At 35.7% G+C, this 25,272-nt stretch overlaps 2 protein-coding genes across 3 annotated transcripts in view; one reads left to right on the plus strand and one right to left on the minus strand.

The window, feature by feature from the left end:
* vipr1b (vasoactive intestinal peptide receptor 1b) overlaps positions 1–3,533 on the plus strand; it is a 55,043-nt gene extending 51,510 nt beyond the window's left edge. The window contains exon 13 of the mRNA XM_079601328.1: positions 1,410–3,533. Within this exon, the coding sequence (XP_079457454.1) occupies positions 1,410–1,604 (195 nt within the window). The 3' untranslated portion in view covers positions 1,605–3,533. The remainder of the gene's footprint in view (positions 1–1,409) is intronic.
* A 2,304-nt stretch (positions 3,534–5,837) lies between these two features.
* On the minus strand, positions 5,838–24,952 carry sec22c (SEC22 homolog C, vesicle trafficking protein). 2 transcript variants are annotated; one of them, XM_079602752.1, is made up of 8 exons: positions 24,683–24,873; positions 23,564–23,775; positions 21,515–21,678; positions 21,192–21,371; positions 20,987–21,105; positions 19,871–19,936; positions 19,557–19,774; positions 5,838–5,974 (listed from the first exon to the last, which is right to left on the minus strand). In XM_079602752.1, the coding sequence occupies exons 2-7, from the start codon at positions 23,743–23,745 to the stop codon at positions 19,574–19,576; spliced, it is 912 nt and encodes a 303-aa protein (XP_079458878.1). In that variant the 5' UTR covers positions 23,746–23,775; positions 24,683–24,873; the 3' UTR covers positions 5,838–5,974; positions 19,557–19,573. The 2 variants fall into 2 exon arrangements, with proteins under 2 accessions (XP_079458878.1, XP_079458877.1); XM_079602751.1 differs by lacking the exon at positions 5,838–5,974 and having other exon boundaries at positions 18,757–19,774; positions 24,683–24,952.
* Positions 24,953–25,272: the final 320 nt, after the last annotated feature.

Here is a 25,272-nt window from a genome sequence, read left to right on the forward strand (position 1 = left end):
GGATGGATGTAAATGTTTAGGTGCATTCATTTACAACTGATCAGAAGCCACTTCATACAGTGTATTCAAGTTTCTCTAAAGCTAAAAGCTCAAACCCTGGAAGCCTGTAATTGGCTTATATTCTGTTAGCTCACACAGGCTGTAAATAGCTCTAGATGTACGGGCAGAGGTGGCCTATTACTTTGATATATGCATTGTACTTCAGGCTTCTAGCTTGTACAGATTAAATAAAAGGGTCACAGGTGCAGGCTCTAGCGCCAGGTAAGTTGCAATTTCAGTTGAATTTGGGGAAACCACTTTTGTTTGATTTGTTCATTGCAAACAGCTGAAAGTCTATACATTTCGATTACAACTGTATGAGACTGCTACATTTCTAGAAAACCTATCATTGTACTTTTCGCCACACTTGTGGTGAAAACACCAATAATTTTTTATTTTTTTTTCACACAAATTATGATTACAGGGCAGATAATTGATCAATAAAGATTTATTTTTGCACGGCTCCTTGCACAATACTATGTTATAAAAATTTTTTTTTTTTTACCATAGTGCATAACCAGCTTTTCTGATAGTAAAGTTGCTCGGTAGCTCCTCTGTTACAGCATTGCACTTGTGATGTGGCGTACAAATACGATCACAATAAAATAATTTTAGAAGCAAGCTAAAATGGCATGGTTGCTTCAGCAATTTGTTTATTCTCTCACTATCAGTTAGGTTGGAGTAGGGTTTAGGTGTTATGTTATTTTCAAACATGACAGAGCATCAACCCTTTAGAGCCACTCACTGGACATTTAATTTCTGAACTGCTGTGCTTAAAGGAACATGCCGACTTTTTGCGACTTTAGCTTATTCACCGTATCCCTCAGAGTTAGATAAGTCCATACATACCCTTTTCATCTCCGTGCGTGCCGTAACTCTGTCTGGCGCACCCACTGCTAGCCTAGCTTAGCACAAAGACTGGAGGTAAACAGCTCCAGCTAGCATACTGCTCCCAATAAGTGACAAAATAACACCAACATTTTCCTATTTACATGTTATGATTTATATAGTCACAGCGTGTACAAATAACAAGGTCACATGAGACACAGCCATCTTCTAACCGTATACATACTGGGAACTATATTCTCAGAAGGCGAAGCACTAACTTCAGCTTTGTAAGAAACCCACATGCGCAATGGAGGAAAAAATTATATCGCTTATAGCGCCTCTTGTGTCAGCTGAAACAAACAACAACGTATTTCAGTTTTTGCAGGAATGTTGCCGGTCACATACCTCCAGTGAGTCTGTGTTGCAAACAACAGCAATTTCAACTAATTTTACAACCTTAATATGGCTTTTTAATGTAAAACTGTAGAGCATGACTGCAATTTATCCACCACTGATTGATAGGATTGGATCTTGTCTCTCAGGTCCAAGGTGAGATCAAGAGGAAATGGAGACGATGGCACCTTGAAAGATTCCTAGGTCCCGACACCAAATACCAGCACCCATCCATGGGCAGCAACGGCAACAACTTCAGCACGCAGATCTCCATGCTGACCCGCTGCAGCCCCAAGACTCGCCGTGCGTCTGCGTGTCAGGACGAAACCTCCATCACAGTCTAACCTAGCATCTACAATCCTGTGGTATCGTCACACCAGAATGAGACTTGTGAGAGGCCATGACGATGTTCCACTGAATTAGTTCTGAGTTTCAGACTGTCTTAGTTCCTACATGTAATTCTTTGGAGGTATGAGCTACTAAACCTTACTTTTTTTTGCTGAATATAGCGCAATTTGATGCCATAGAAGTCATAACGAGATTCTTGTGAGAACAACTCAATATCGGATCACCTTCTGCAACACATAAATCCTGTAAATAAAGCCGCGGTGATCTTCTGGAGAGCAGAGATATTGTAGTTCTAGACCTTTTCCGTCATTTTGTGCCGACTCGGCTCTGCAGGGACAGATGCAACAGCAATGAATGATGATACGCTGTAGGAAAAAGAGGTTAGGGATTCTCTACCTGGGCTGCTCTTATATATTTTTGCTTGTGAGGAAAGTACAAAAAAAAGAAAAAAAAAAGGCAACCAAAAGTGGATTGTTGAATATCCAATATGGAGATACACTGTAGAGACCAAATGTGATGTTTCTTCGAAACATGTTGTTCATTTTTTTTAACAATGTTTTCAGATCTGTGTGTGTGTGTGTAGGTACGTTTGGAAGCCGAATGCCCTTCTCTGCACTATCATTCCATATCAGTCATCCCAGCAGTGTCAACATTCAGTGTGCATGCTTGTTTTACTGTCAATGTGACATGTCTAATGTCAAATCCTTTTGTGCAAAGAACAAACTATCCATCGTGACATCAATGTTCCCACAAGAACGGCCCTGTTGGAGCTTGATAAAACTGTCACTGACTTTGACATTGCTTATTATTAATCTTAAGGAATAACACACATCGACCAATTCATGCTAACAATGGAAGTGGTATTTAAGTGTTTGCACTATCGCTATTGATGTGGCATCTGTAAACTTAACATCTCCATTGTACTGTGGCACAAAAAATAGATTTTCAGGTCCTTTGGTTTCAGTAGCAACTTGCAGTGCTTGTTCAACTAGAAGAATTTGGGTGTTTATGAAAAAGCTAAAGGGAACTGAAAAAAGCAGGCCGTCCTGTCACACCAATGCTCTTGTCTCACAGTTTTACTCATTGGGATGGACTTGCAGCCAGATCAAGGCTTGTGAAGTCTCGGAAAAGCGACTCAAACTGGGTCAGTGCCACATCAAGGTAGTTCAGTGTGGATCGGGTTTCTCATGTTTTTGTTTCCAGTGGAGTGTAAAATAATTATGTACAGTCACATCTGATAATATATAAAGGGAATGTACAGTAAATTAATTTTAATGCTACAGATGGGATGTCTCGCAAAGGTTATAGTAAAATATATGTGTTTAAGCCTCAAATCACTGCCCAGCATTGTCTGATTTCTTACGTTTTTTATTTTAAATGTGTGATTAGCCAGATTACCTCTCATCTTTCACAATAAAGAATGTATATTCTTATACAAATATGTTCAAGTTGAATAAAATGTCATTTTTCAATATATAAAAGAACAAATATCACTAAATTAGCTGACTTTGTGAATTTTGTGCATAAGGTGCCTATTTTATTCAGTTGCGCTGTACAGGCCGTGTCTGGTTTTGGAATGATACACTGTTTGTTGTATTTAATTGGTGAAGCTTAATATGTCAGCGCAAAGCAGAAGAACTGGACGTTGTGTATATTAACTGTGTATACGTGCTGTGAAAGTGAGTAATATTTGTCCATAGTATACCGCATGCTACACAGGCAATATACGGTACATTTCAAACATAAATTCACAAGCAGCATGACCCAAATTCTTTACAGTCATGTGTAACACATAATGAATATTTTTGTATCCACATTTAAACAAGCTTGATACATGTTATATGTATTTTTGTAACATTTGGGACCATTTTCCATTGTTGTCTGTTCACAATCAACAATTTTAAATAAACTTAAACTTAAGCAGTACATTTACATTGCAATTTTGTGACAGCATATATTTCTGTTATATTGACCCTATTTACTTTACACACACATTATTAATCTTGTGGTGAACAAATAATCTGTGGAAGGTAATCCACAGAAAAATGTGTTTTGGTGTTAGCATGTCCTTTCATTCGATGCTTACCAGAAGGAAAAAGCAGAACGGTTCTTCAATATGTCTGGGGTTTGACAGACACTAAGTCTCAGAGGGGACGCTGTGTATTTTAGTAGAGTGAAATTTACACAGCAAATAAATCATTTACCTGAATCTCTCTCGGGGAAAAAGGACTGTGACACAGGGCATAATCTTAGTTTTCTTAAAAGCAGATGGAAAATGGAAAAGATTTGATATGGCATGTAACCCAACCAACAATCGTAATCGTACCAAAAATTAATTTAATTATGTAATTTCAGTGCCACCAACATCACCAAGCGTAACTGCAAAAACTTGTTTGTTTTTCTGCAACATTAGGTGGACCAGACACACAAAAAATCAAACCAGACAAAAATTATAATTGGACTCAAACCAAGAAAGCAAAACTCAAATTTGTTCTGGTATTCATTCTGAAACGATCACATCAGATGTAAAGATTTCATCTCTTCAATATGTCATTTTATGCTTTCTGTTACCTTCAGTGAATCCAATTATAATCACACCATAATGTGGCCACATTATTACATCAGCAGGGGTCTGACATGAAAGAACCATTTCCAGTCACTCATCATACACAAGCTGAGAACATTATGAATAAAATGAACTCAAAAACACAAATTTATGTCAGCAATGGTGAAAGATTTATTTTTTGAGTGTGGTTTCACCTCTTTTCCCTTAAGTATCTGTCTCTCTTAAAGGGAGATACTCTCAAAAGGTCTCTGCTTCAGTCTCTGTAATCATAGATTTAAAGGGGTGGTTGATTATGATTTCACTTTTTTAATTTAGTTAGTGTGTAATGTTTCTGTTCGAGCATAAACAACATCTGCAAAGTTACAACACTCAAAGTTCAAAGCAAAGGGAGATATTCGCTTTTAAAGAAATCGCTTTTTAAGGACTACAACAAACGGCTGGTAGGGACTACACGACACTCCTCCCGGGTTAGTGACATCACCAATCCTAGAATTTACATAAACCCCGCCCCCTAAACACGATTTATAGATTATCATGACAGAATATGCAAATCAGTGACTAGAAGATACTCCACAGAAACTAAATTCATCAACTAACCATTCAGAAATGTCCTGTTGCATTCTACATGTTGTCACTTCTTCTTGAGTGTCTCCATCCCGATCACATGGCAATTAAATTCGTACAAATTCATACAACCTCATTCGTACGAATTTGTACGATTTTTGCTAAATCGTACATATTTTACAAGTTGCCAAATTTGTATGAATTCGTACGAATGACCTACCCCTGACCCCGCCCCTAAACCTACCCATCACGTGGGTTTAGACAAATCGTACGAGTGAGGTCGTACAAATTCGTACGAATTGGCCACCTTTTAATCACTCGTACAAATTTGTATGAATTGGTTGTGAGATATCGTTGGTATCTTCATTATTGTCTGACTCCGGTTTGAACATAAACATTGACATTTTCAGTGCATGTCTGTGTGAGGTAAAAGGACACAAGCTGTTGAAGCTCCGCCCTCAGTGCCGGGAGCAGCAGCTCATTTACATTTAAAGGGACATACACAGAAACTGTGTTTTTGCTCACCCTCAAAAAGTGACAACTTTAACATGCTATATAAAAATATCTGTGGGGTATTTTGAGCTAAACCTTCACATACACACTCTGGGGACATCAGAGATGTATTTTACATCTTGTGAAAATGGCATTATACCACCCCTTTAAGCTTTAAATGCTGTGAAAATAGCAGGAAATGTTTGAAATGTTATTCATTTATGTTCAATTTGATTGAAATAAGCCAAAAAACTAGCACAGTAACATTTTTCAATAAGGTTAATGTATTAACATGAACTAACAATGAGCAATACATTTATTACAGTATTTATTGATCTTTGTTAATGTGAGTTATTAAGACTCCAGCTTGTTCATTATTTGTTCATGTTAGTTCACTGTTCATTAACTAATATTAACAAATACAACCTTTGATTTTAATAACGTATTAGTAAATATTGAAATTAATATTAACTAAGATTAATTAATGCTGTAGAATATTATTCATTCTTAGTTCAAATAATATTAAATAATGAACCTTATTGTAAAGTGTTACCACCACTAGCACCTTCTTCACTGAATTCAATAAAATGTAAAAAGAGCAGAGAGTGCCTGTATTTTCATTTATTATGTTTTCTCTCTCTCTCTCTGTTCCATCCTAGCAGTTTAGTACACTTATCTGTGTTTTGGTTTGGAAGGGTTCACTGCTTCAGTCATGGATCATCCATCTGCCGAGGTCAGATTGTGCTGATAACAAAATACATGAAAAATAAAGCTGTCAGAATGCTCAGGAGACAAATATATTTCGTATGTCCCAGCTTCCCTTCAGCGTGATACAATACAAGTTTCTCAGATATATACACCTTGAACAGTGGAAACCTGCAATGGAGCTATTTCTTCCAGATCTAACTCTTTCAAATGTGCATTATAATAACATAAAGGATTTTGTCCATCTTTTGTTGCTTTTTTCCCCAGCTTATTGCTCCACACCAGGGCTGTTAACAGGTGCCTATAGCCACAGGACACATTTCAGTATTCATGTTGCTAGCAGTGCCCATGGAGGGTCAGCACAAGCACGGTTTCAAAGCTTTGAGCTGGATCAAACCTGCTTTAAAAATATGTCAAATCTGTGATATCGTACTGACAATCACACTGTTATTGAAAGAAATGTTCCTCCTTGTGAAATCTAAGCAGCAGATAACAGTTCAGTCGTTGCCTTGCCAGACAGCAAAAGCATGACATTGTATAATAACTTAATGTGATTTCAGCAGAAATGGGAAATGATCTGATAATTTGCTATCCTTTCAGTTCTGAGCCACTGATTTCACCCTCGCAGTCATGATTGGGAACCACAACTGGAGCTGGACCTGTCAGACAGTATCCAATCAGAGAAAGCTTGACTTGCCTCAGGCTTTGTGGTGTTGATGAGACATTTGAGTCCCACTGACACACACCTGAAACTGCATACAACAATCCCCAGGCTCCTAATACGACAACCGGAAGATTAAACTGTAAGGGTGATTTAAGTTTCGTGCTTCAGAACTTCGATTAAGGGAACTCAGGGAGTCTCAATCAACTCCCTAGTTCAGTAGTCAGGAAAATGATGTCACGCGGACGGCCGAAGATACGTTGGGGTTAACAAAGTCTAGCTACTGGATAGTGCGTCTTCCGGCCTCACGGCCGCCAAAGGAGTATACTTTGAAAGTCTTGCACGCTCAACTGTGCACAATAAGGAGCAGAACACTGTACATGAAGTGCACCATAGGCCTTGAGACGCACCATGGGCTTCACGTACAGTTTGCACAGACATCCGCAGACCCTGATGAAAATTCACGCGGACAGTGCGCCGACCGTCGCAGAAAGTGGATGACCGAAGTATACATAGCCTATGTGCCGTGTTTTTAAGGCTCTGTTTACACCTTGTATAAAAATGTGTTTTGGTCGATCGGATCACTAGTAGGATGAGGGAGACACATTCCCATTTACACCTGGTGTTTTAATCCGTCACCTTTCGTCCACTTTCAACCACTTCTGTGAAACCGACGGAAAAAAACGAAGAGCAGCAACTTTCGTTTCTGCTCTAAAAGCCGCAAGACCACGCCGAATTATGTGAGCGTGTGTTGGAAATCAGGAATGGTAGAGAACATTGTGTTTGGTACGTTTTTTCTAGAGATGCACCGTTTGATCGGCTGGTGACCGGAATTGGCCGAGTTTCACGTGATCGGCAATATGCTGATTTTATGCCGGTCAAATGCACTCGATCGGGCGCCGCATGATTAACATCGCGCTACATCAGCATCACAAGTGCACACGGAAGGCACATGTTGTAAAAACTCGTGAATTACGTCCGTTTCACACCGCAAGCGTGAGCGGTGCTATTTTTTTCGTTGTGCATGTTAGGCTAATCAATGAGTGCGTTCACACCGGGCGCAGGAGCTGCGCGTGAGCGTCAAGCAGGAGCGTCGCGTGAGCAGCAGTGAAGGGGTTTCGGCGGCGAGTCTATTTTTGCTGCGCTGCTCACGCTCAATTAAAGTGAAAGCACACTTTTGATGGACAAAATAAATATAATTTCACACAAAAAGTGCCCAAAATGCACAGAATTTGCATGTCTAGTGTGTTTTAACAAGGCCTGGAGTAGGAAAAGAAAAGAAAATGACTCAAAAATATTTATATAAGATTTACCCATTTAAACTTTATTAACTTTATCAATAAACTTTATTGATTTTATTATTCAATTTAGGCAAAAGTATATAATGTTTTATAAAAAACAACAACGAGTAAACTAGTCAGAATATACAGTATAAGCTTTAATTTAGTTACATTTTAATTCACTTTTAATTTCCCACACCAGGAGTAATTTATATAGTTCTATTTTATAGCGATTATCTGTAAAAAAAAAAATGTTTACCGGTATGTTCTATTCAAAATGTAAAATGTTCTATTAAAAAAAAAGATAGAAAATAAAGATTTATGTGTGCTAAAAATCGGTATCGGCAGGTCAAACTCAATGAAAAATCGGAAATCGGGATTGGCCTAGAAAATTGTAATCGGTGCATCTTTTTTCTTCTTCAAACCAAACAAGGGTCTTCAGCGACAAATTTGAAATCCTGTCTGGCTAGCACAATTCCCATAAGGCATTGGGTCAGTCTGAGGCGTAGAGTAGGCCGTCTTTTGTGGCTGTCAGAACACATCTTTTGCTTTCTGTGTTCTACTTTAAATGGTGTTATATGTAAACATGAGCTAGATAGATGTATTTGACTGTTGTGCCGCGTCTAGCTTTTTCGGCATCTCTGGCAAGGTGTTCCGTGTGTTTTTACAATGTTCGACGTAAACCTTTAAACAGAATTGTATTCTTTTTCATGCCTCATTCTTTAAGATATAGGCTACTTGATTCTTGTACGAGACCTGTAATATTTTCCTCATATGTTTGACTCTGCTGCTTTACTCCTATCTTGTCTAGGTTGTAAATTGTCTTCTGGACCAATTATATGCTTCAAAGCTTCTTTCATAGCTAAGAGGCGGTGTATATTATGAGTCAAGAAAATATTTGATTCATTAATATGTTATGCTGCCACTGTCTCGCAGTCATTTATTCACAAGGCTTTTTGGGATTGCACATGCATTTTTTCCTTTTCCTATTCAACGCCAAGGTTGTGATACCACACACATTTGAAATTTAATTGAAGTGAATACATGCTGTGTGGGTGAATAGAAAGGTGAGTCATGTGCATTATATTTGCAGGAATCTAAATCACAACCATCATGTCACATATTGTCCAGTCAAGACTCTCTAATTCCTGATTAGTAAACATTTATTTGTACATGTTGGCAGATGTGTACATTTCATTATTATAATTGTGTGTGAGGCTTTGTTTGTCATCACCAGATGCTTGCCAGCTATTTCCTGTGTCTCCAATACAGACACAAAACTGAACCAATGCATGCTATTATCCTCATTACTACTGCGTTTGGTGCCAAAATGTACTTTTTCCAGGTCTAGAAGTCACATTTCTTAAATTACGCTCTCATATAACCAGGATTTCAATGCGGTGCTTCAACAGATGATGAGGAGGTGAATAAAATATCTTGATTTGCAGTTATTTCAACTTATTTTAATGTTTAACGTACATCTCGAGGTCCCTTGGAAGTGGGCTATCCCATTTAGATTTGATTTAAGCCCAATCCAAAAGAGCAAGTCATTATGAGATGAGTGAATGAGCGAACAGAATCAAGCTAAGTGCCAGCTGTGAAATAATTTATGTTTTCTCATCATTTTTTTTCATCTTTAAAGATGGCTTGACATTTCCTCCCAAAGTCCAAGGGAGAGAAGACGCGCTCTCAGTGGAGCGGACTCACCCTGTGGCAACTCGCACAAGTTTTAATGGGTTTATGTGTTTGATTTTTCCAGAGGTGGAGAATTTCACGCATGAACAGAGCAGACCTCTAACATCAAACACTATACCATGCTCTGAGGAAGACTAGGAAGCAAAACATATATGCGTATTCGCATCGCCTTCTAAATTAGGATGAAAACGTGGCTGTTCTGAACCACTAGCAAAGCCAATGCTGCAATATATGCAAATGGCACTCTCACAAAAATTCTGAATCTTTTTCACAGGCTTTGATATCAGTCGTCATTATTTAAACAAAGCTAATCTGTTAGCGAGTGCATATTGTTATGCTACGCACTAGCTAGTCATGTTGTGCTTAAAAGAATAAACGGCAAGAGCTGCAAAGCAAAGCTTAAGATAACCAGCAAGAAATCTACAGCGATTAAACCGAGTAGGATTCATCAACGTCTGAAGTCTTTGATAAAAATCGCACAGCTTAATCTCCATTTCTAATTACAAACCGCGTTCCTTTGTTCAGACTGCGTACAGGCCAATGAATTCAAATTCCTATAAAAATGAGAGTTAACTCCTGTGCTTAAAAGTTTGCTTTTAAGTGTTCATTTCAGATTCAGGAGGTAAGCACTACAAAGCAAAGCTCTCTCAACAGGACTTCTCTGTTCATTTTTTGTTTGTTCTTTAATGAAGGGTTTGATAGCACTGCGGTACTGCAGGAAAACTCAGTCTCAATGAAATGCAAAGCTTTCACAACAACATGAAGACATGACATTGTAAAATGTCATTTCAGAAATAGACTTGATCCTTTTAACCTGTGTACTGTTAAAAAAAAAAAAAAAAATCAGTATTATATTAAGTCCCTGAAATGTCCCTGTATGGAGTATATATTTGAAGCTTAAATCCAGACACTAACTTATTAAGTAGCAGTGGGGGTAAATAATGAAGTGTTATTCATATCTTAATATTAATAGTCATTTTAATATATAATATTTCTAATATCTATATTTTAAGAAATAAGAATTTCTCAAAAGACTTATGTAGCTACAATCTGTTTTGAAGAAGTTTATGGTATAATATGTATCCACCAGATAAATGAGTCAGTATTGTCTATATAAATCAGTCCTCACTGATGTATAACTTATATTTAAGACTCGTTTAGTGGCATTCAAATAATTTTAAAAGCATAATTCAAAGTTAAAGATAAAATAGAATATTAGTCATTGACTTTCCATCATTTTTCTGAGAAAACTATCAAGAATGCATGCTGTAAAAATTCTAAGGATCTGGAGTTTCATAATGAATTTCAAATGCAAGACTTGTTTAATGTTAAATGGGGTGACCAAAAGTCTGAGGCCACTGTGAAAAGGTTTACTTCTAAACATCAATTTCAGATTTTCTTAGTATTTGTCCCTCTTTTGCTTTAATGAAGTCCACAAGTTTGTGCAAAACCTGATGTTGAGCTTGAGCTTGGAAAGCAAGAACATCTGACCTTTTGTGCAAAGGAGACACATGATAAATGTCATAATTAGCTTATTTGAATAGTGACCTAGAAAGAGTGCAGACTATTCATTTAATGCCATGACATGTCTTTGTTTTACATTTTTCTTGTTCAAAAGTATGATATTTAAAGGACTTATTTGAAAGAAGTCTCTTATATATGTTCACCAAGACTGCATTTATTTAAGCCAAAAATCTAGTAAATCAGATATATTGAAAGTAATGAGTAATATTTGAAATATTATTACAATTTAACAACTGTTTTCTAATTTAACCCCAGTCTTCACATTATCTTTCTAATTTGCTGCTCAAGAAACCTCTATTATTAATATCAATGTTGAAAACAGTTGAGCTGCTTCATATTCATGTGGAAATTTTTTTTTCAGGATTCTTTATGAATAGAAAGTCCAAAAGAACAGAATTGATTTAAAATAGAATTCTTTTCATTAATTTAATGGATCCTTTCTGAATAAAAGTATTAATTTCTTTCCACAATGTAAAAAAATATTGTTGGTTTAGCTTAAAGTAAGTAACCTGGTCGCCTTAAAATTGTACATGCATTAAAATAAAAAAATTGAGTTAATACAATGAAGGAGATTGGTTTAATCAACATAAACTCAAAATATTGTGTTATCTCAACCACATAAATTATTTAAGTGGATTTGACAAAAGAAAACCAGTTGTGATAACAAAATTTAAATAATTGTTTTTATAGTGCAAAAAAAAGTTTATTTTTTGAAAAGTAGTGTAGTTGAATCTCAGATCTTCAATGTGGTCTTGGCAACCTCTAAATAGACCGAAACTGTAGGGCGTCCCAGAAGAATACTTTGTATGCGAGGTATAAAATATTCATGGTACGTTAGTGTATGGCGGGTCACACTGATGTTTGTGGAGCATCATTTTTAAAACTCACATAATCAAGTCTGCAAAATGCCATAAATATATAAAACATTTAAGAGATATTACTCACTTCATGCTGTTCAAAGACAAGTTATTAGACAGTATGGCAGTCACCATTCACTTCCATTGCATGGAAAAAAGTGCAATAAAAGTGACTAGGCACTGAAACATCTTTTGTATTTAATTCAAAAAATAAAGTTTTGGTCCATCTTGACCAGGACGCCCTGATAGAAGAGATATTGTATCTCAATGGGTATAATAAAACTTTCATTTTGTGCTAAACTATCTATTTAATGTTATGTTTAAAATGATTCATATTCAGTAAATCACTGTCTTTCAAACAGAACTAGCGCCAAGACCATGTAAACGGACTTTATTAAATCTCTATCGAAGCATGATATATAATTTATGCAACAATGTTGTTTGGTTAAATCAGATATTCACAATGCTGCCAAAGAATTGCCTCGATTAGTGTTTCCGTCTCGTGTTTGAAACAGAACAAAAGGTCTCTGCGGTGTCTCATTTGCAGTGGAAGCACAATGATTTATTAGGACAAAGATTATTGTAAAAAAAGATGGAGATGGTACAGTACCGGACATGGTTCTTGTGACTCTTTCGTGTGCTGTGTAGGATCCCTTCCTCTGGTCATATCTGAACCATGAGGCTGTGAATAACAGCAATTGACTCTCGGTCACCAAGCATTCTGGGAATGCCATTATTAGAAGCTTATTTGGTGAAGATGCTCAATTCAAGACTAGTCCAGAGTCCAGCTGAGAGCTGTGTCAAGTGCGTTTCCAGTACAAATGCATTTTACATGGACCAGTCAAGTGTGGAAACTGTTTTGACAGTCTTGGACACACGTTAACCTATGAAAAATCCATTTCGTTTTTCTGATTGGTTCATGTGTGCATGGATGAACATACAATCACAAGTTGGAATGTAATACATGTGTCACAAGGGGAGAAAGAGGTCACAAATAATTCCTTAAAATTCTGAAATTGAATAGCAAACACTTGATGGCAATGTTCAAACTAAAGAAGTTCAAATTAAATTGTTTTCTCTTATTGAATAAAACATCATGGGTGAAGCACAAAGCAATTTACAGTAGGCCTATGTGATGCAAGCTAAAAATTCAACTATCTCACCAAACCATTAATCCTCAGATTAATGATTCATGTCCAGTATGTCTTTCTCTGAGGACATCCGCGTTTATCATTCAGAAAGAATGTTAACGTGTTGTTAATCACCATTTTGTTAAGACAGTGTGAAGGGTCTAAGTAAACGTTTAACTTTGAGGAGGAAAAAGCGAGGCACAACTTCAGTAAGACTAACTTCCTTCACAATTTCTGAGAAAAACAATGAAGGCATCTTTCCTTATCAAACAACAAGGGCCGTTCACACTGGGGACTGTAACGATAACTAACTATAAAGTTGTAATAAACATTCTAAGGCTAGTTGTTACCAAGGATGATAACTACAATAATGATGAAGATAAATGAAAGAATAGCAGAGTCCACACCACAACTGTAACAATAATGGCACAGAGAAACAATATCGTTTAAATCACTTTGAGAACGATTTTTTCCAGCTGATGAATGAAAAAACATTGACAGCCAATCAGAATTCATTAAGTTTTAAGAGCGTGAGCATTTAAGCAGCAGACAACATAGTTATCTTATAGTTATCATTCTTGGTGTGAATGAGTAAAGGAAAGTCCAGACCATAACTATAAATAATGGCACAGCAATATATCGTTGGTATCACTTTCAGAAAGTTTTATACGTTGACAGCCAATCAGAATCCATCATGCAGCAACAACCTGCACCAGGGCCCCGGATAATTATGCCCCATATATGGTATCCTGGTGGAAGCTAATTTAGTTATCATTTTTAGTGTGAATGGACCTTTACTTCTGGTCCTCAAATTGAATTGCCCACTGCAGAGCCAATAGGTGGAGCTTGACGTCCAGCTGCCCTCCTCTGGACGTAATGGAAGGAGCTTGAAGGTCCAGCTACACCCTGACCCTGCCCAAAACCCTATCCCTAAACCATAACCTTTTAGTCCACAGTGGTGGAGCTGGACGTAATTTGGCTCTGCAGTGACTTGCAAGAGGACACCAATAGCGTCGGGAATTTTATCTCCTTTTTCTTGTTTTTTTTAATAACATTTATTTCTCACACACCGTACACATACCCTATCATATGCATACAATTTGTGTGACAAATTTAACCAAAGACTCATTTGCTCAAACAATTAATAAAAAAAGCCTGATTAATTCAGGAATGAAACGGGTGAGTAATTGAATCATTCACTCAACTGATTAGTTCAAAAACAATAATTAATTGAGGAACACACCACGGTACCACCACTGTTTCTTTGTCTTTGTTGGCAGAACAAAAGGAGACAAATTAACCTGAAATGTTGTGTTTAAAATGTACAAAGCTGTCCATTCTAATTTTATTGGAATATTGTGGTATTTATTATAAATTATTCATCTTTGCAAATTTTTTTTTAAATTCACATGCCCTCGTAATCTTTAAAACAAGTTCCCATCCCTCATGCAACGACATCTCTTCTCTGATGATGCGTTTACTGGCACGAGGGCGGGATAAACTGTCACTCACATGACATCACAGCAATAGCAAGCAACAACCATCCAATCAAATCCTGATGGACAAAACCAAATTTTCATTTGAGAAGCAGTTTCACTCAGATTTACATCTCAATATAGAAGAAAAGACTACCGAAACTTAAGTCTCATGCTGATTTTACCTGAAGCAGTGTCGCAATGGCAATTGTGATTTTGTTCCGAAGGCGCTCTGAATAGGCATCTTAAACTTCTCCGGAAGTAAAAGAGATTGCTCTATACGCCCTGAAACCAGACCGTGAGCGCCAACAGCAGAATCAGAACACCGGGACTGATCCTCTCATGCTTGTTTAACACAGAAATGAAATGGATCAGTGCAGTAGAGAGTGATCTGGGTCAAACCAAACATCTGCACTAATCTGTTGGACTGAAGGTCACTGTATACTGCCAAGCTTTCAGTGTGCATTGCCAGGCAAGAGACAGCAACCTGCACTGTTTTTCTTGTCCAGCATTACTCCGTGACATACACCATTTTCCTTGGTCAGTATTGCCACTCTAAAAGGCAGCATTACTCACAAGACTTTCCTAATCTCCGTAAATAAAGATCCTAAGAGGATGGACCAACAGAAGTGATAAAAGGTCATAAAGTTGAAATTTACACTGAGTCATACAGGTCCCAGATCTCAGCTTAAGAGCTGAAGAATTTTAACATTAAACCATATTATCATATAAAGTCAAAAGCAGTTCTTATTTACACACAACAGGTCATATGTCCAGTTCAAAAGAATCGAGAGGATATGAAACATACATGAAAATGCAGGGTTTTCACAATCAAAATAGCAATACTAGAACTTTTTGTCTTTGATCTTTACCTAATCTTTACTTTCGTTCGTAACTGCACTGTTGACAATCATCTGACCCCATAAAATGTACACAGCTCCCTCAGCCTATAAAACACTATAGTTTTATACTGCCACCCAATGTTCTGATACATATATTACAACCCTACAAACACCATCTGATATGAATGTTTATAGTCACATGAATTATTACAAGAAAAATTTCCGCTCAAAGGCGGTTAAAAAAATTCAAAACAATACAATTCAACTTTTATGGTCATAAGATATTCTGAATGTGAAGCTGAGACATTCTAAAACATGGTTTGTTTGGAAACATTCAAACTGTCCTGTACCATGATGATAGTTGAACAAACTCAAGGTTACAGGATTAGTTTCAAGTTGACAAAACCAAACCAATCCAACCAGGCTTTGTTGGTACCATGATGCTGATCATCAACTTCCTCTGTTAACTCAGGCTTTGATCCTTAGTTTAGAAGTTTAGGTGTGACATCAGTAGCAAACAGCCAATCACACGCTGAGAAAGAGTGAAACTGCGATTCACTTCTCTCTTCTGCAGAATATTACGAAATTTAAAAATATTAAGAATTTAAACAAATTTACACAGCAAGAAGAAAATAGCGGTCTATGAAAGAGGACAAATAAAAGAAAAAGTCTTGCTATATCAGTGCAAGTAAAATCTGTGAAGTTAGTTTTTACAGTTGATAAAGGTATAGAGAGAATTGAAGATTTGAGCTCACATATTTTATAGCTTTATCTATTGATTCTAAAACGTATTTATACATTTACAGCTAAAAGCCAAGTCAAGACCCCAACTAAAGTAAACACTGACCTCCATAACGGTGACCTAAAAATGGCGACTCTCTCCTTCAGTGATTCTGATAGTTAATATCAGATGTCTTCACTAAGGGTCAATTAATCCCTTATCTCATTAACTTTAACACTGCTTCAGTGTTCATTTTAACACTCTTGACTCAAATAAACTCTGAAAGTCAATTTAACACTTTTTTTGTGAACCTGCAGTGTCAACATGAATGTTTCTGAAACATCTCAGGATAGCTAATTATCAAAATAATTGTTTCGAGTCATCTATAAGTCGTCTAGGCCTGATTCTTTTCTATTAAATAAAATGAACATACAGTACATCGCTTCAACCAGTAAAAATGCTCAAGCAAATCTTTTTGCCCAACAGCCAAATAACACAAACACACAGTGTACTTATAATGTTCAGCTGCTGATTTATATGAAATTTCTGAATCCGTTTTAGCCACAACCAAGTTGCAACAAATCTGCTCACATTTTAGAGGACCTTAGGGTACGTTTACATGACAACGATGCACTAAAAACGAAACGTTTTTTCTTTGTACAGACGACAACGGATCCGTGAAAACGACTAAAAACGCTGTATTATGCATGCCAGACAAGTAGTTGGCGCATGCCTATAGATTAAACACGTAATAAGCATTAACAGATGCACATTTTTGTAGTTTAAATGTAGATGATAACGGTATCGTTTTCAAAAAAGTGCACTTTGAAACCCGTTTTTAAAAGTTTGCGTTTTCAGGGCCCCAAAACGCCGTTGTCATGTAAATGAATGGCCAAAACGCATAAAAACGTTTCCGTTTTTAGTTGAAAACAGTGTCGTGTAAACTGCCCCTTAGTTGGTTGCTGGAGGTTTGTGTTGGAAGAAGTTAAAAGAGCAGTGTTCCAGTGAAACAAAACCAATTCAAATGTCTATCTAAAAGCAGTTTGTCCATTAAGCAGAATATAAGATGACAAAATTGCCATAGTCCTTGATAAAAGAAAAGTTTTAAATGTATGCATCATCTGAATCAAATGTAGGATGTAAGACAATATTGGTCTTAAGATACTATTGTAAGTGTTTAAGTAATAACCTCCAGCACCAATTACAGTTCACTGACAAAGAGGATTTATAAAAACATGGGTCACAAATACATGACATACTATTCATCTAAATACAGGTTTTCTCTTTTGTGCAACTAAACAATTAATCTACAACATGAAAAACTATCATTATAAAAATACATATCTCATAGATTCAACAAACACTGTACTCTGTGTATTATATGAGGAGTGAGTAAATATGTATCCATTAAAAAAGGCTAAGAGCTGTGATCTCAGTAACCTACAATCAAATGCTCATTTTAAATGTAAAAATGTATCAAGGACCCATGATTGCAAACGGAACATGTCACTTTACTTTTTCATGCTATCCCGAAAAGAAAACCTAGAAATCAGTCAATAGAAACAGAGCCCTTACAGCACTATTATTACAATTAGCATTAAATTGTTTAGATTGACACTTTAAAAGGATCATACATACATTCTCATTCCACATTCCATTTTGATAGCTGTAATTATATAATGTAATAAGGCATTGACACATGAAAATACTGTAGCATACCACAGCACTAAATGTTATCCTTAACAAAAATTTGACATGCAAGCTGCTGCTACTACACAGCAAAATGACAACTTTGCACCAACCATTAGAAGCACAGGTTGCTTGTAAAAATTTTGGAATTTGACCATCATTCTGATAATTATATCTACACTTATTACTTGCCTGCACGGAAGAACAAATTATTTTTTCATGTGCATTGCCTGAGGAATAATAGCAAGTGCATGACATTAGCAATAAACAGAAATGCAGTGTACAAACTAGTGCTGTCAAATCAATTAATCGTGATAAATCACATCTAACATAAAAGTTTTGGTTGACATAATGTATATATATATATATATATATATATATATATATATATATATATATATATGTGTGTGTGTGTGTGTGTATATATATATATATATATATTATATATGTGCTTGTCTCTTGTCTGTATTTATATATGTAAATAAAGTATATAAAAGTATACATATGTGTGTGTGTGTGCGTATATACACACACACACACTCAAATACCTGTATATATATATATTAATATAATGATATATATACACACACATATTTTACTATTATGTTAGATGTGATTAATCACGATTAATTGATTTGACAGTACTAGTACAAAATTAATATTTTGCGTCAGTGTAAAATGATATGACATACTTATTAAGTGCTAAAATATAAACAAACTCAATATTAAGTTATCATAAAATTAATATGATCAAATTATAATACTGCCTGCTGCAAAATAAACAAACAAACGTTCTAGTGGTTTTTGTCCATAGTGGTTTGTATTTTATGAAGAATAATAGTGCAAATAAATAATTCCATATGTAAACTAGGCTCTTTAAATAAACACTAAAATGTATGCTGACATTTTGTTTTATATATAAATGATTTGTTTTTGTTATTTTTGTTAAGACCTGCAAGCTCCTGCAACTTTTTAAGCACCTGTTCTTCTTCTTTACATCTTGCCAACTTAATGAATGAATGAATGCAGTATTATGATCATTTGTTGAAATCATTTCAGATTTATAGTCTTTGGAATGAGTATTATAGAAAGGCTACACAAAAAAAATCTTGTGTAGAACATGTCATAAAGACCAACATGACTGTGCTTTGTATAAAAATTATAGTACTAATATAATACAAGAAAAAATGAAGGTATTGTGGAGTATAGCCATAACTAAACGACACTGTCCAAAATAAAAAACAAAAGATCATGTTTAAACTTAAAAAGATAAAATGCTAATGGCTAAATTTCCTTCTAAATTGCCTGATATTGAAACAAGATCACCGAATTCACTACCATGCCCATTTTAGGTCAATTACACGCAATATATGTGAATTTATAGTTTTATAACAATTAACCTGGCAACAAAATGAACCCCTCCTACAAAAAGATTAGGTTTAAATTAGCTTAAGTATTCATATTTTGCAGCAAATAAATACAATTCAATTAACTTAACAGAAACAACAAAATGCTTACTTCATGTCTGTTCATCAATTCCTCCACATTATGATTACACTCACAATAAGTCATTAACAACTTGATTTTTCATCAATGTATTTGAAGACCCCTGTAAAAAAGTAATTGCACTCACCATCCATGTACAAAATAAACATCATACCATTAGATCAAAGCAAGAATCAATGTCAGTTTACGTGAGCCACCAGTTCATGAGTAAAAAGTCTTCTCCATCCTGCTAGTATCTCACCCTACATGCTGAAGTCCTCATACTCCACAGTCCATGTTCCTGTCCAGCAGTTTGCGGTGGAGGGTTAGCAGCGTGGAGAGGCAGGCCACGGACATGTGGAAGACCAGCTGCCAGATGTTCCTCGGGCCAAAGAGAAAAGCGTTGCATAAGATGATGAGAGTCAGGAGAGTGAAGGCTTTCAATTTCTTCTGGCAGGTGTGGAACAAGTACAGATGACACTGTGTTGGGAAGGAGACACAGATTGGAGTTAGGCAGCTTCGTGTGCATTTACAGGTGTTATAAAATGCCACATGCAGAGTAGTGATGCAATTTACCTGGCAAACACAGCAGAGAAATGCCAGAAGAAAAGCCACCACATTCCACACACCATCATAATCATCCTGTAAAAAAGGGTGTCATATCATAAATAAAAACGTAATCGTTTAATTAATTATAATGAATCAATAAATTAATTCGTTATTTTAAATATTTTCGTACCAGTGTTACATTATTATTATTTATAGACTTATAGAATTATTAATATCTTAAATTAGCTTTTATTTTTACATTTTCATGTTGTTTTCATTTTAATTTTAGTTTACGTGTTAGTACTTTGCTATTTGCTTTTGTCTTTTTTATTACTTTTTAAAAAATATCTATTTTTATTTAAGTATTTTAACTTTTATTATTAACATACATTTTTTTTTCAGCTTTATTTCCAATAATGAAAACAACTTTTAAAAGTTTTAGTTCAACAATAACAAAACAAAAGGGATATGAATCAAGATATGAATCTCCTCCATCCCAAAAAAAGCATTATTACCCAAGTTCCTGCATACATATGTCTGCTAGGCAAAAAAATAATACAAGAAGTGTACAAATATAACTTCATGGTATGTCCGCCTATACAGCTTTTAATAAACCAAGGATATCTGCTACTGCATGACAAGATTATTCAGTGCCATACAGAGTATAAGCTGATATAATATATAATTTTTTATCAGTATTGGCCGATACTGGATATTTAATTGCATGCTCATGCATGCCCTCATTTTATATTTAGATTATCTTTGAGCCATCGAACAATTGCTTAAAGATAATCTTTAAAAACACTAATAATTTCCATCCATCCATTTTCTTCCGCTTCACTAATAATAATAATAATCCAATAATAATTTCATAACTGTTAAATGTAAACTTAAGCAAAATTAATACAAATGAAAATCCATTTTACATAATATACATTCTAATGCTTAAATTCACTTGAAGCATTTAAAACATCTGATTTTAGTTTTTAGTGTTTCATTTTTTATTTAGACAAAATAGTGAATATATGAACTTTATTTAGATGGAATAGTATAGAATTTTGATATTGGCAATGTATTGGTTATCAGCCATAACATCTCTTAAATGAACACCTGCATACAACAACACATGGACCACAGTGTTACCTGGAAGGTGTATTCAATAAGGTGAACACCACGTATAAGGTTGAGGGCAGCACACATGATGTTAAGAACCAGTGAGAGGATCCCTGGTGCTGAGATTGGTTCCATTCTCTGACTTTGACCTTTAAAACCAACAATCGGTCAAAACATGCCCAACTTAAGCTGCTGCAGCCCTTATGAAACAACTGCAAACGTCACTATAGCAAACCTGACGCAGCTGCTTGTTCTACATGCCCATTGGCTGCTCCATTGGTGAGTTCCACGTCCTCCATGGTGAGAACCTGAGGGGGGCTGGTCCTGAGCTCTTCCCGCACCTCGGCCAGGGTCACCTCCAGAGATGGACCCCCTTTATGGTTATAATGCTGCTGGAGTTTTTGAATGGCACTATCTGAAATAAAACCATCAGACAAACATGAGCAGCTTATTAGTGCATGTAATGTAATATCTTAAACTCAAGCTCTGTTTCATATTCATGGTTTAAATACACTTCATGAATCAAATCCAATCCTATGCATTTTTCTGTCACCTTACCAAACTCCAGAAATGGGTACGGCCTGCTTGCCAGGGTCACTGCAGAGTTGTCGAAGCATGCTGTGAATTCCCAGCGCAAGTCTTCCAAGAAGCAGAAGGCCGTGGCAGCGGGGAGACTGCATGCACATACGGTCATGTACGACACACCCTCGGATGAGAGGAAGCTACAACACACAGAGAGACCACTTAGTTAACAAATGAATTCACAGGGCGGCCACCAATTTCCTTGGCTTATCCTGGACTCTGGAATGCATGTACATTCTTATAATTCCTGTATCTGATATGGCAACACTTAGAGGTGTAACAATACACTCATGTCACAAAATTCAGTTTAATACACAATGCTGATCTAACGATATTTTAAACAGTCAAAATACAGTGGAAAAGTCACCATGAAATCAAAACTGACTATTTAAATGGAATATTGCATCATTTATTATCAATTATTTATTTGTGCACATCACAATTATTTGTACATATTTACCACATATTTGTGCCTCATAAGCTTTAATCAAAATAAGTTCCCCTCCCTCTTGCAGCAATATCTCTTCTCTTCTCTGATGGCGTGTTTACTGGCGTGAGGGCGGGACAACCTGTCACTCACATGACATCACAGCAATAGCAAACTACAAACTTCCAATGAGCAGATCATTTTCTGATAAAATCAAGTCCCTGCCTACATTTTTTCTAGTTCAAGAAGCCATTTCACTTGAATATACGTCAGAATAGGTTGGAAAGACTATTGTACTGGCCTACCCTGATTACATTCATTTAAAACGTTTTTTTAAATATTGTATTGTTTAAATTATGCATTTAATTTTTCGGTAACACTTTACAATAAGGTTTTTATAAGTTAACATTATTTAACTACATTATTTAACATGAACTAAGAATGATCAATACTTCTACAGCGTTTATTAATCTTAGTTAATGTGTTAATATCAACATTTACCAATACATTAAAAACATCTAAAGTTGTATTTGTTTAACATTAATTAGTGCACTGTGAACTAACATGAACAAACAATGAACAGCTGGATTTTTTTAAAACTAACTTCAACAAAGATGAACAAATACAGTAACAAATGTATTGTTTATGGTTAGTTCTTGATAGTTAATACACTAATACCTTATTGTAAAGTATTATCAATTCTTCATTGACATTTACACATAATTTTATTTTTTATTTTTTAAAGAGACCATGCATTTTTAACATAAATATTAAATGTGCAATGTCCCGGATTTAGCCAGAGGCTAATTTTCAGCCAGAGTACCTTGGCAGTAGCCTGGGAAAACCCAGACCACTTCCGGCAAATTTAGATTTGCTCTGCAAGTGGGTCTGGCAAAGAGCCCATTGAAACCCATTTCCAATCCGTCGAAATCGCGGCACCAATCAGAAACGTTGGGGCGGGCTTTACACGATGACGACAGAGCAGAGACGGTGACGCAGATTTTGTACATTACAAAGATGGATGCCGCCGTGGAACATTACAACATCACTCGTTCGAATCAGCTATCGCGTCTGTTTCAAGCGATTTAAAATAGTCATTTTCGTTAACACAAACAGAGAATTGCTGAGAGTCTCAGATGTTTCTCCGTCGCTCTGCATACGTCATGTCATTCATCGCTCTGATTGGTTTTAGATCTATCCGACGTCCGTTGGTGACGCCCCTGTGGAAATGAATTGTCTATGGAGCTTTGCCAGACCCTTACTCAGTTACAACTGAGAGTGGTCTGGGTTTTCCCAGGCTACCTTGGCAGGTCACCACAAACAAACCTCCTTTAAGTGACAAAATAACAAACAAAAAAATATGGACGGTCTAATATGTGACTTTCTGGGTTTACCCTATTTGATGCTAAATTAAATCTGTTTAAACTTTTAATTTGGGTGAACTGTGCACAACATTATTGCCGCTTTACGTATTCACTTTTCACTGCTCAAGAGCACAACACCTCCTGGATCACACATTGTGGGTTTGAAGCTGAAGCCTTTTGGTTTCCATGATCACTAAAAGACACAGAGTTGTCCACAAACAAGAGTGCACTTACTGAATGTTGAGTTCATGGCCCCTGACTGTCCCTCTCTCTGGTAATAAACTTAAGGATTTTGAGATCACTTTCAGCTGTTGCTTTCTCTCTTGAAGTTCCTTGTTATGCAGGAAATCAGTGGAGGCGGAGAGAGGGAGTCCATCCCTGACCCGGACCACAAAGGCAAACAGGATCAGTGACATGCTCCTCGGAGGCTTCTATGAGAACACATCCTGAACACAAAGCAGAGGGAAGACACAGATAATTATTACAAAGTAACAACTACAGCACATGTCTGATGAGAAGAATCTTTCAAATGTATAGACGCAACTGTGGATGTAAACTAAACCAGCGGTAAAAAAATGTAGACACATCTACTCATGCTTTAATATTCATATTTCCACTTTATTATTGCCTATTTTGTTACATTTTACAATAAGGTTCCATTTGTTAACAACATTAGAGTGAACTAACACTGAAAAATACATCTAAAGCATCGTATGTTAATTTCAACATACAAATTCATTATTAAAATCAAAAGTTGTCTCTGTAAATTTTATTTAGTGGACATGGGCTAACATGAACCGTTGTATTTCAGGAAGTAATGGTAAGTAGATTAATAAATACTGTAACATAAATACTAGCTATTGTTAGTTAGTGCACTGAACAATATCCGATTAAATTCATACATAGGCACAATGTATATGTCTAAAAACTAAGTTAAAGCATTTTAGCATGAGTCTTTTGATCAAAACATTTATAAGATAAGGAGAAATATAAATTTAGTGAAGTGAATCCAAACGTTTTACTGGTAGTGTATGTCTGTACTCTAAAGACCTATATTATTACCACTTATTTTACATTATATGCATATTATAACAAAATATTACATTACAGTTTAACATGGTTAATATGACATTAATTTTATAGTTTTAATAGTGAAAAGGAATCCACCAATGGTTTGTGACTGTACGATAGCGTAACCAACTTAACTGGAACACATTTGCAAAGTTTGGATATAAATTCCCAAGGTGAATCTAAATATGGATTTTTAATTAAAATACAGTAACGTTAGTTCAAATACACAGTCATTCTACAAGGCACTGCTAGCAGGTGCAGATGCGTTTTACCATCCCTTACCTTACGACAGCTCAATACATTTACACTGATTATGTCAAACAGTGAATTAAAAAAAGCTCAGGTGTATAACAACTGTGTATTAAAAAATATCTCAAAATAATGATTACAGAGTTATTTATGACTTAATGATATAAAGAGACGCGACCAGGGGCTTTTTGTTTGTCTCTCTGAATTATGGGAAACAAGAGCCTTACCGGAAGCCGTTATTTCAAAATAAAAGTCCTTACATTACTGAAGATCAATTTCAAAATGTCAAATGCTGGTTTATGTGAATGTGTTCTATTTACAGAGAGCATAGATACAAAAGATAAATAAATATAAAAATTGTAATTATATTTAATATTTTAAATATATTTAATATTTTAAATATATTTCATATTAAAATAAATATGAAATATAAAACATTATTTACATTGTTCAACAAATATAACATAAATAATATAAACTGATATAAATAATTGTCAATATTTTCAATGAAGAAGAAGAACAATTTGCAATTGCTGTGGGGTTCCGTCGATGTACAGAATGAGAATCTCAGTGTAAAAATCAAAATAGAAAGTAGAAAAGCGGTGTTGCCATGTCAAGTTTTT

The sequence above is a fragment of the Phoxinus phoxinus genome, assembly GCF_949152265.1.
Source record: "Phoxinus phoxinus genome assembly, chromosome: 24".
NCBI lineage: Eukaryota > Metazoa > Chordata > Actinopteri > Cypriniformes > Leuciscidae > Phoxinus > Phoxinus phoxinus.

Excerpts from the sequence above, each read along its gene's own strand:
- sec22c (XM_079602752.1), bottom strand. The coding sequence starts at position 23,745 with ATGTCACTGATCCTGTTTGCCTTTGTGGTCCGGGTCAGGGATGGACTC. Across the intron at positions 21,679-23,563 it reads GGCCATGAACTCAACATTCA|CTTCCTCTCATCCGAGGGTG; the intron begins GTAAGTGCACTC and ends TGTGTGTTGTAG. Across the intron at positions 19,937-20,986 it reads TTATTGAATACACCTTCCAG|GATGATTATGATGGTGTGTG; the intron begins GTAACACTGTGG and ends CCTTTTTTACAG.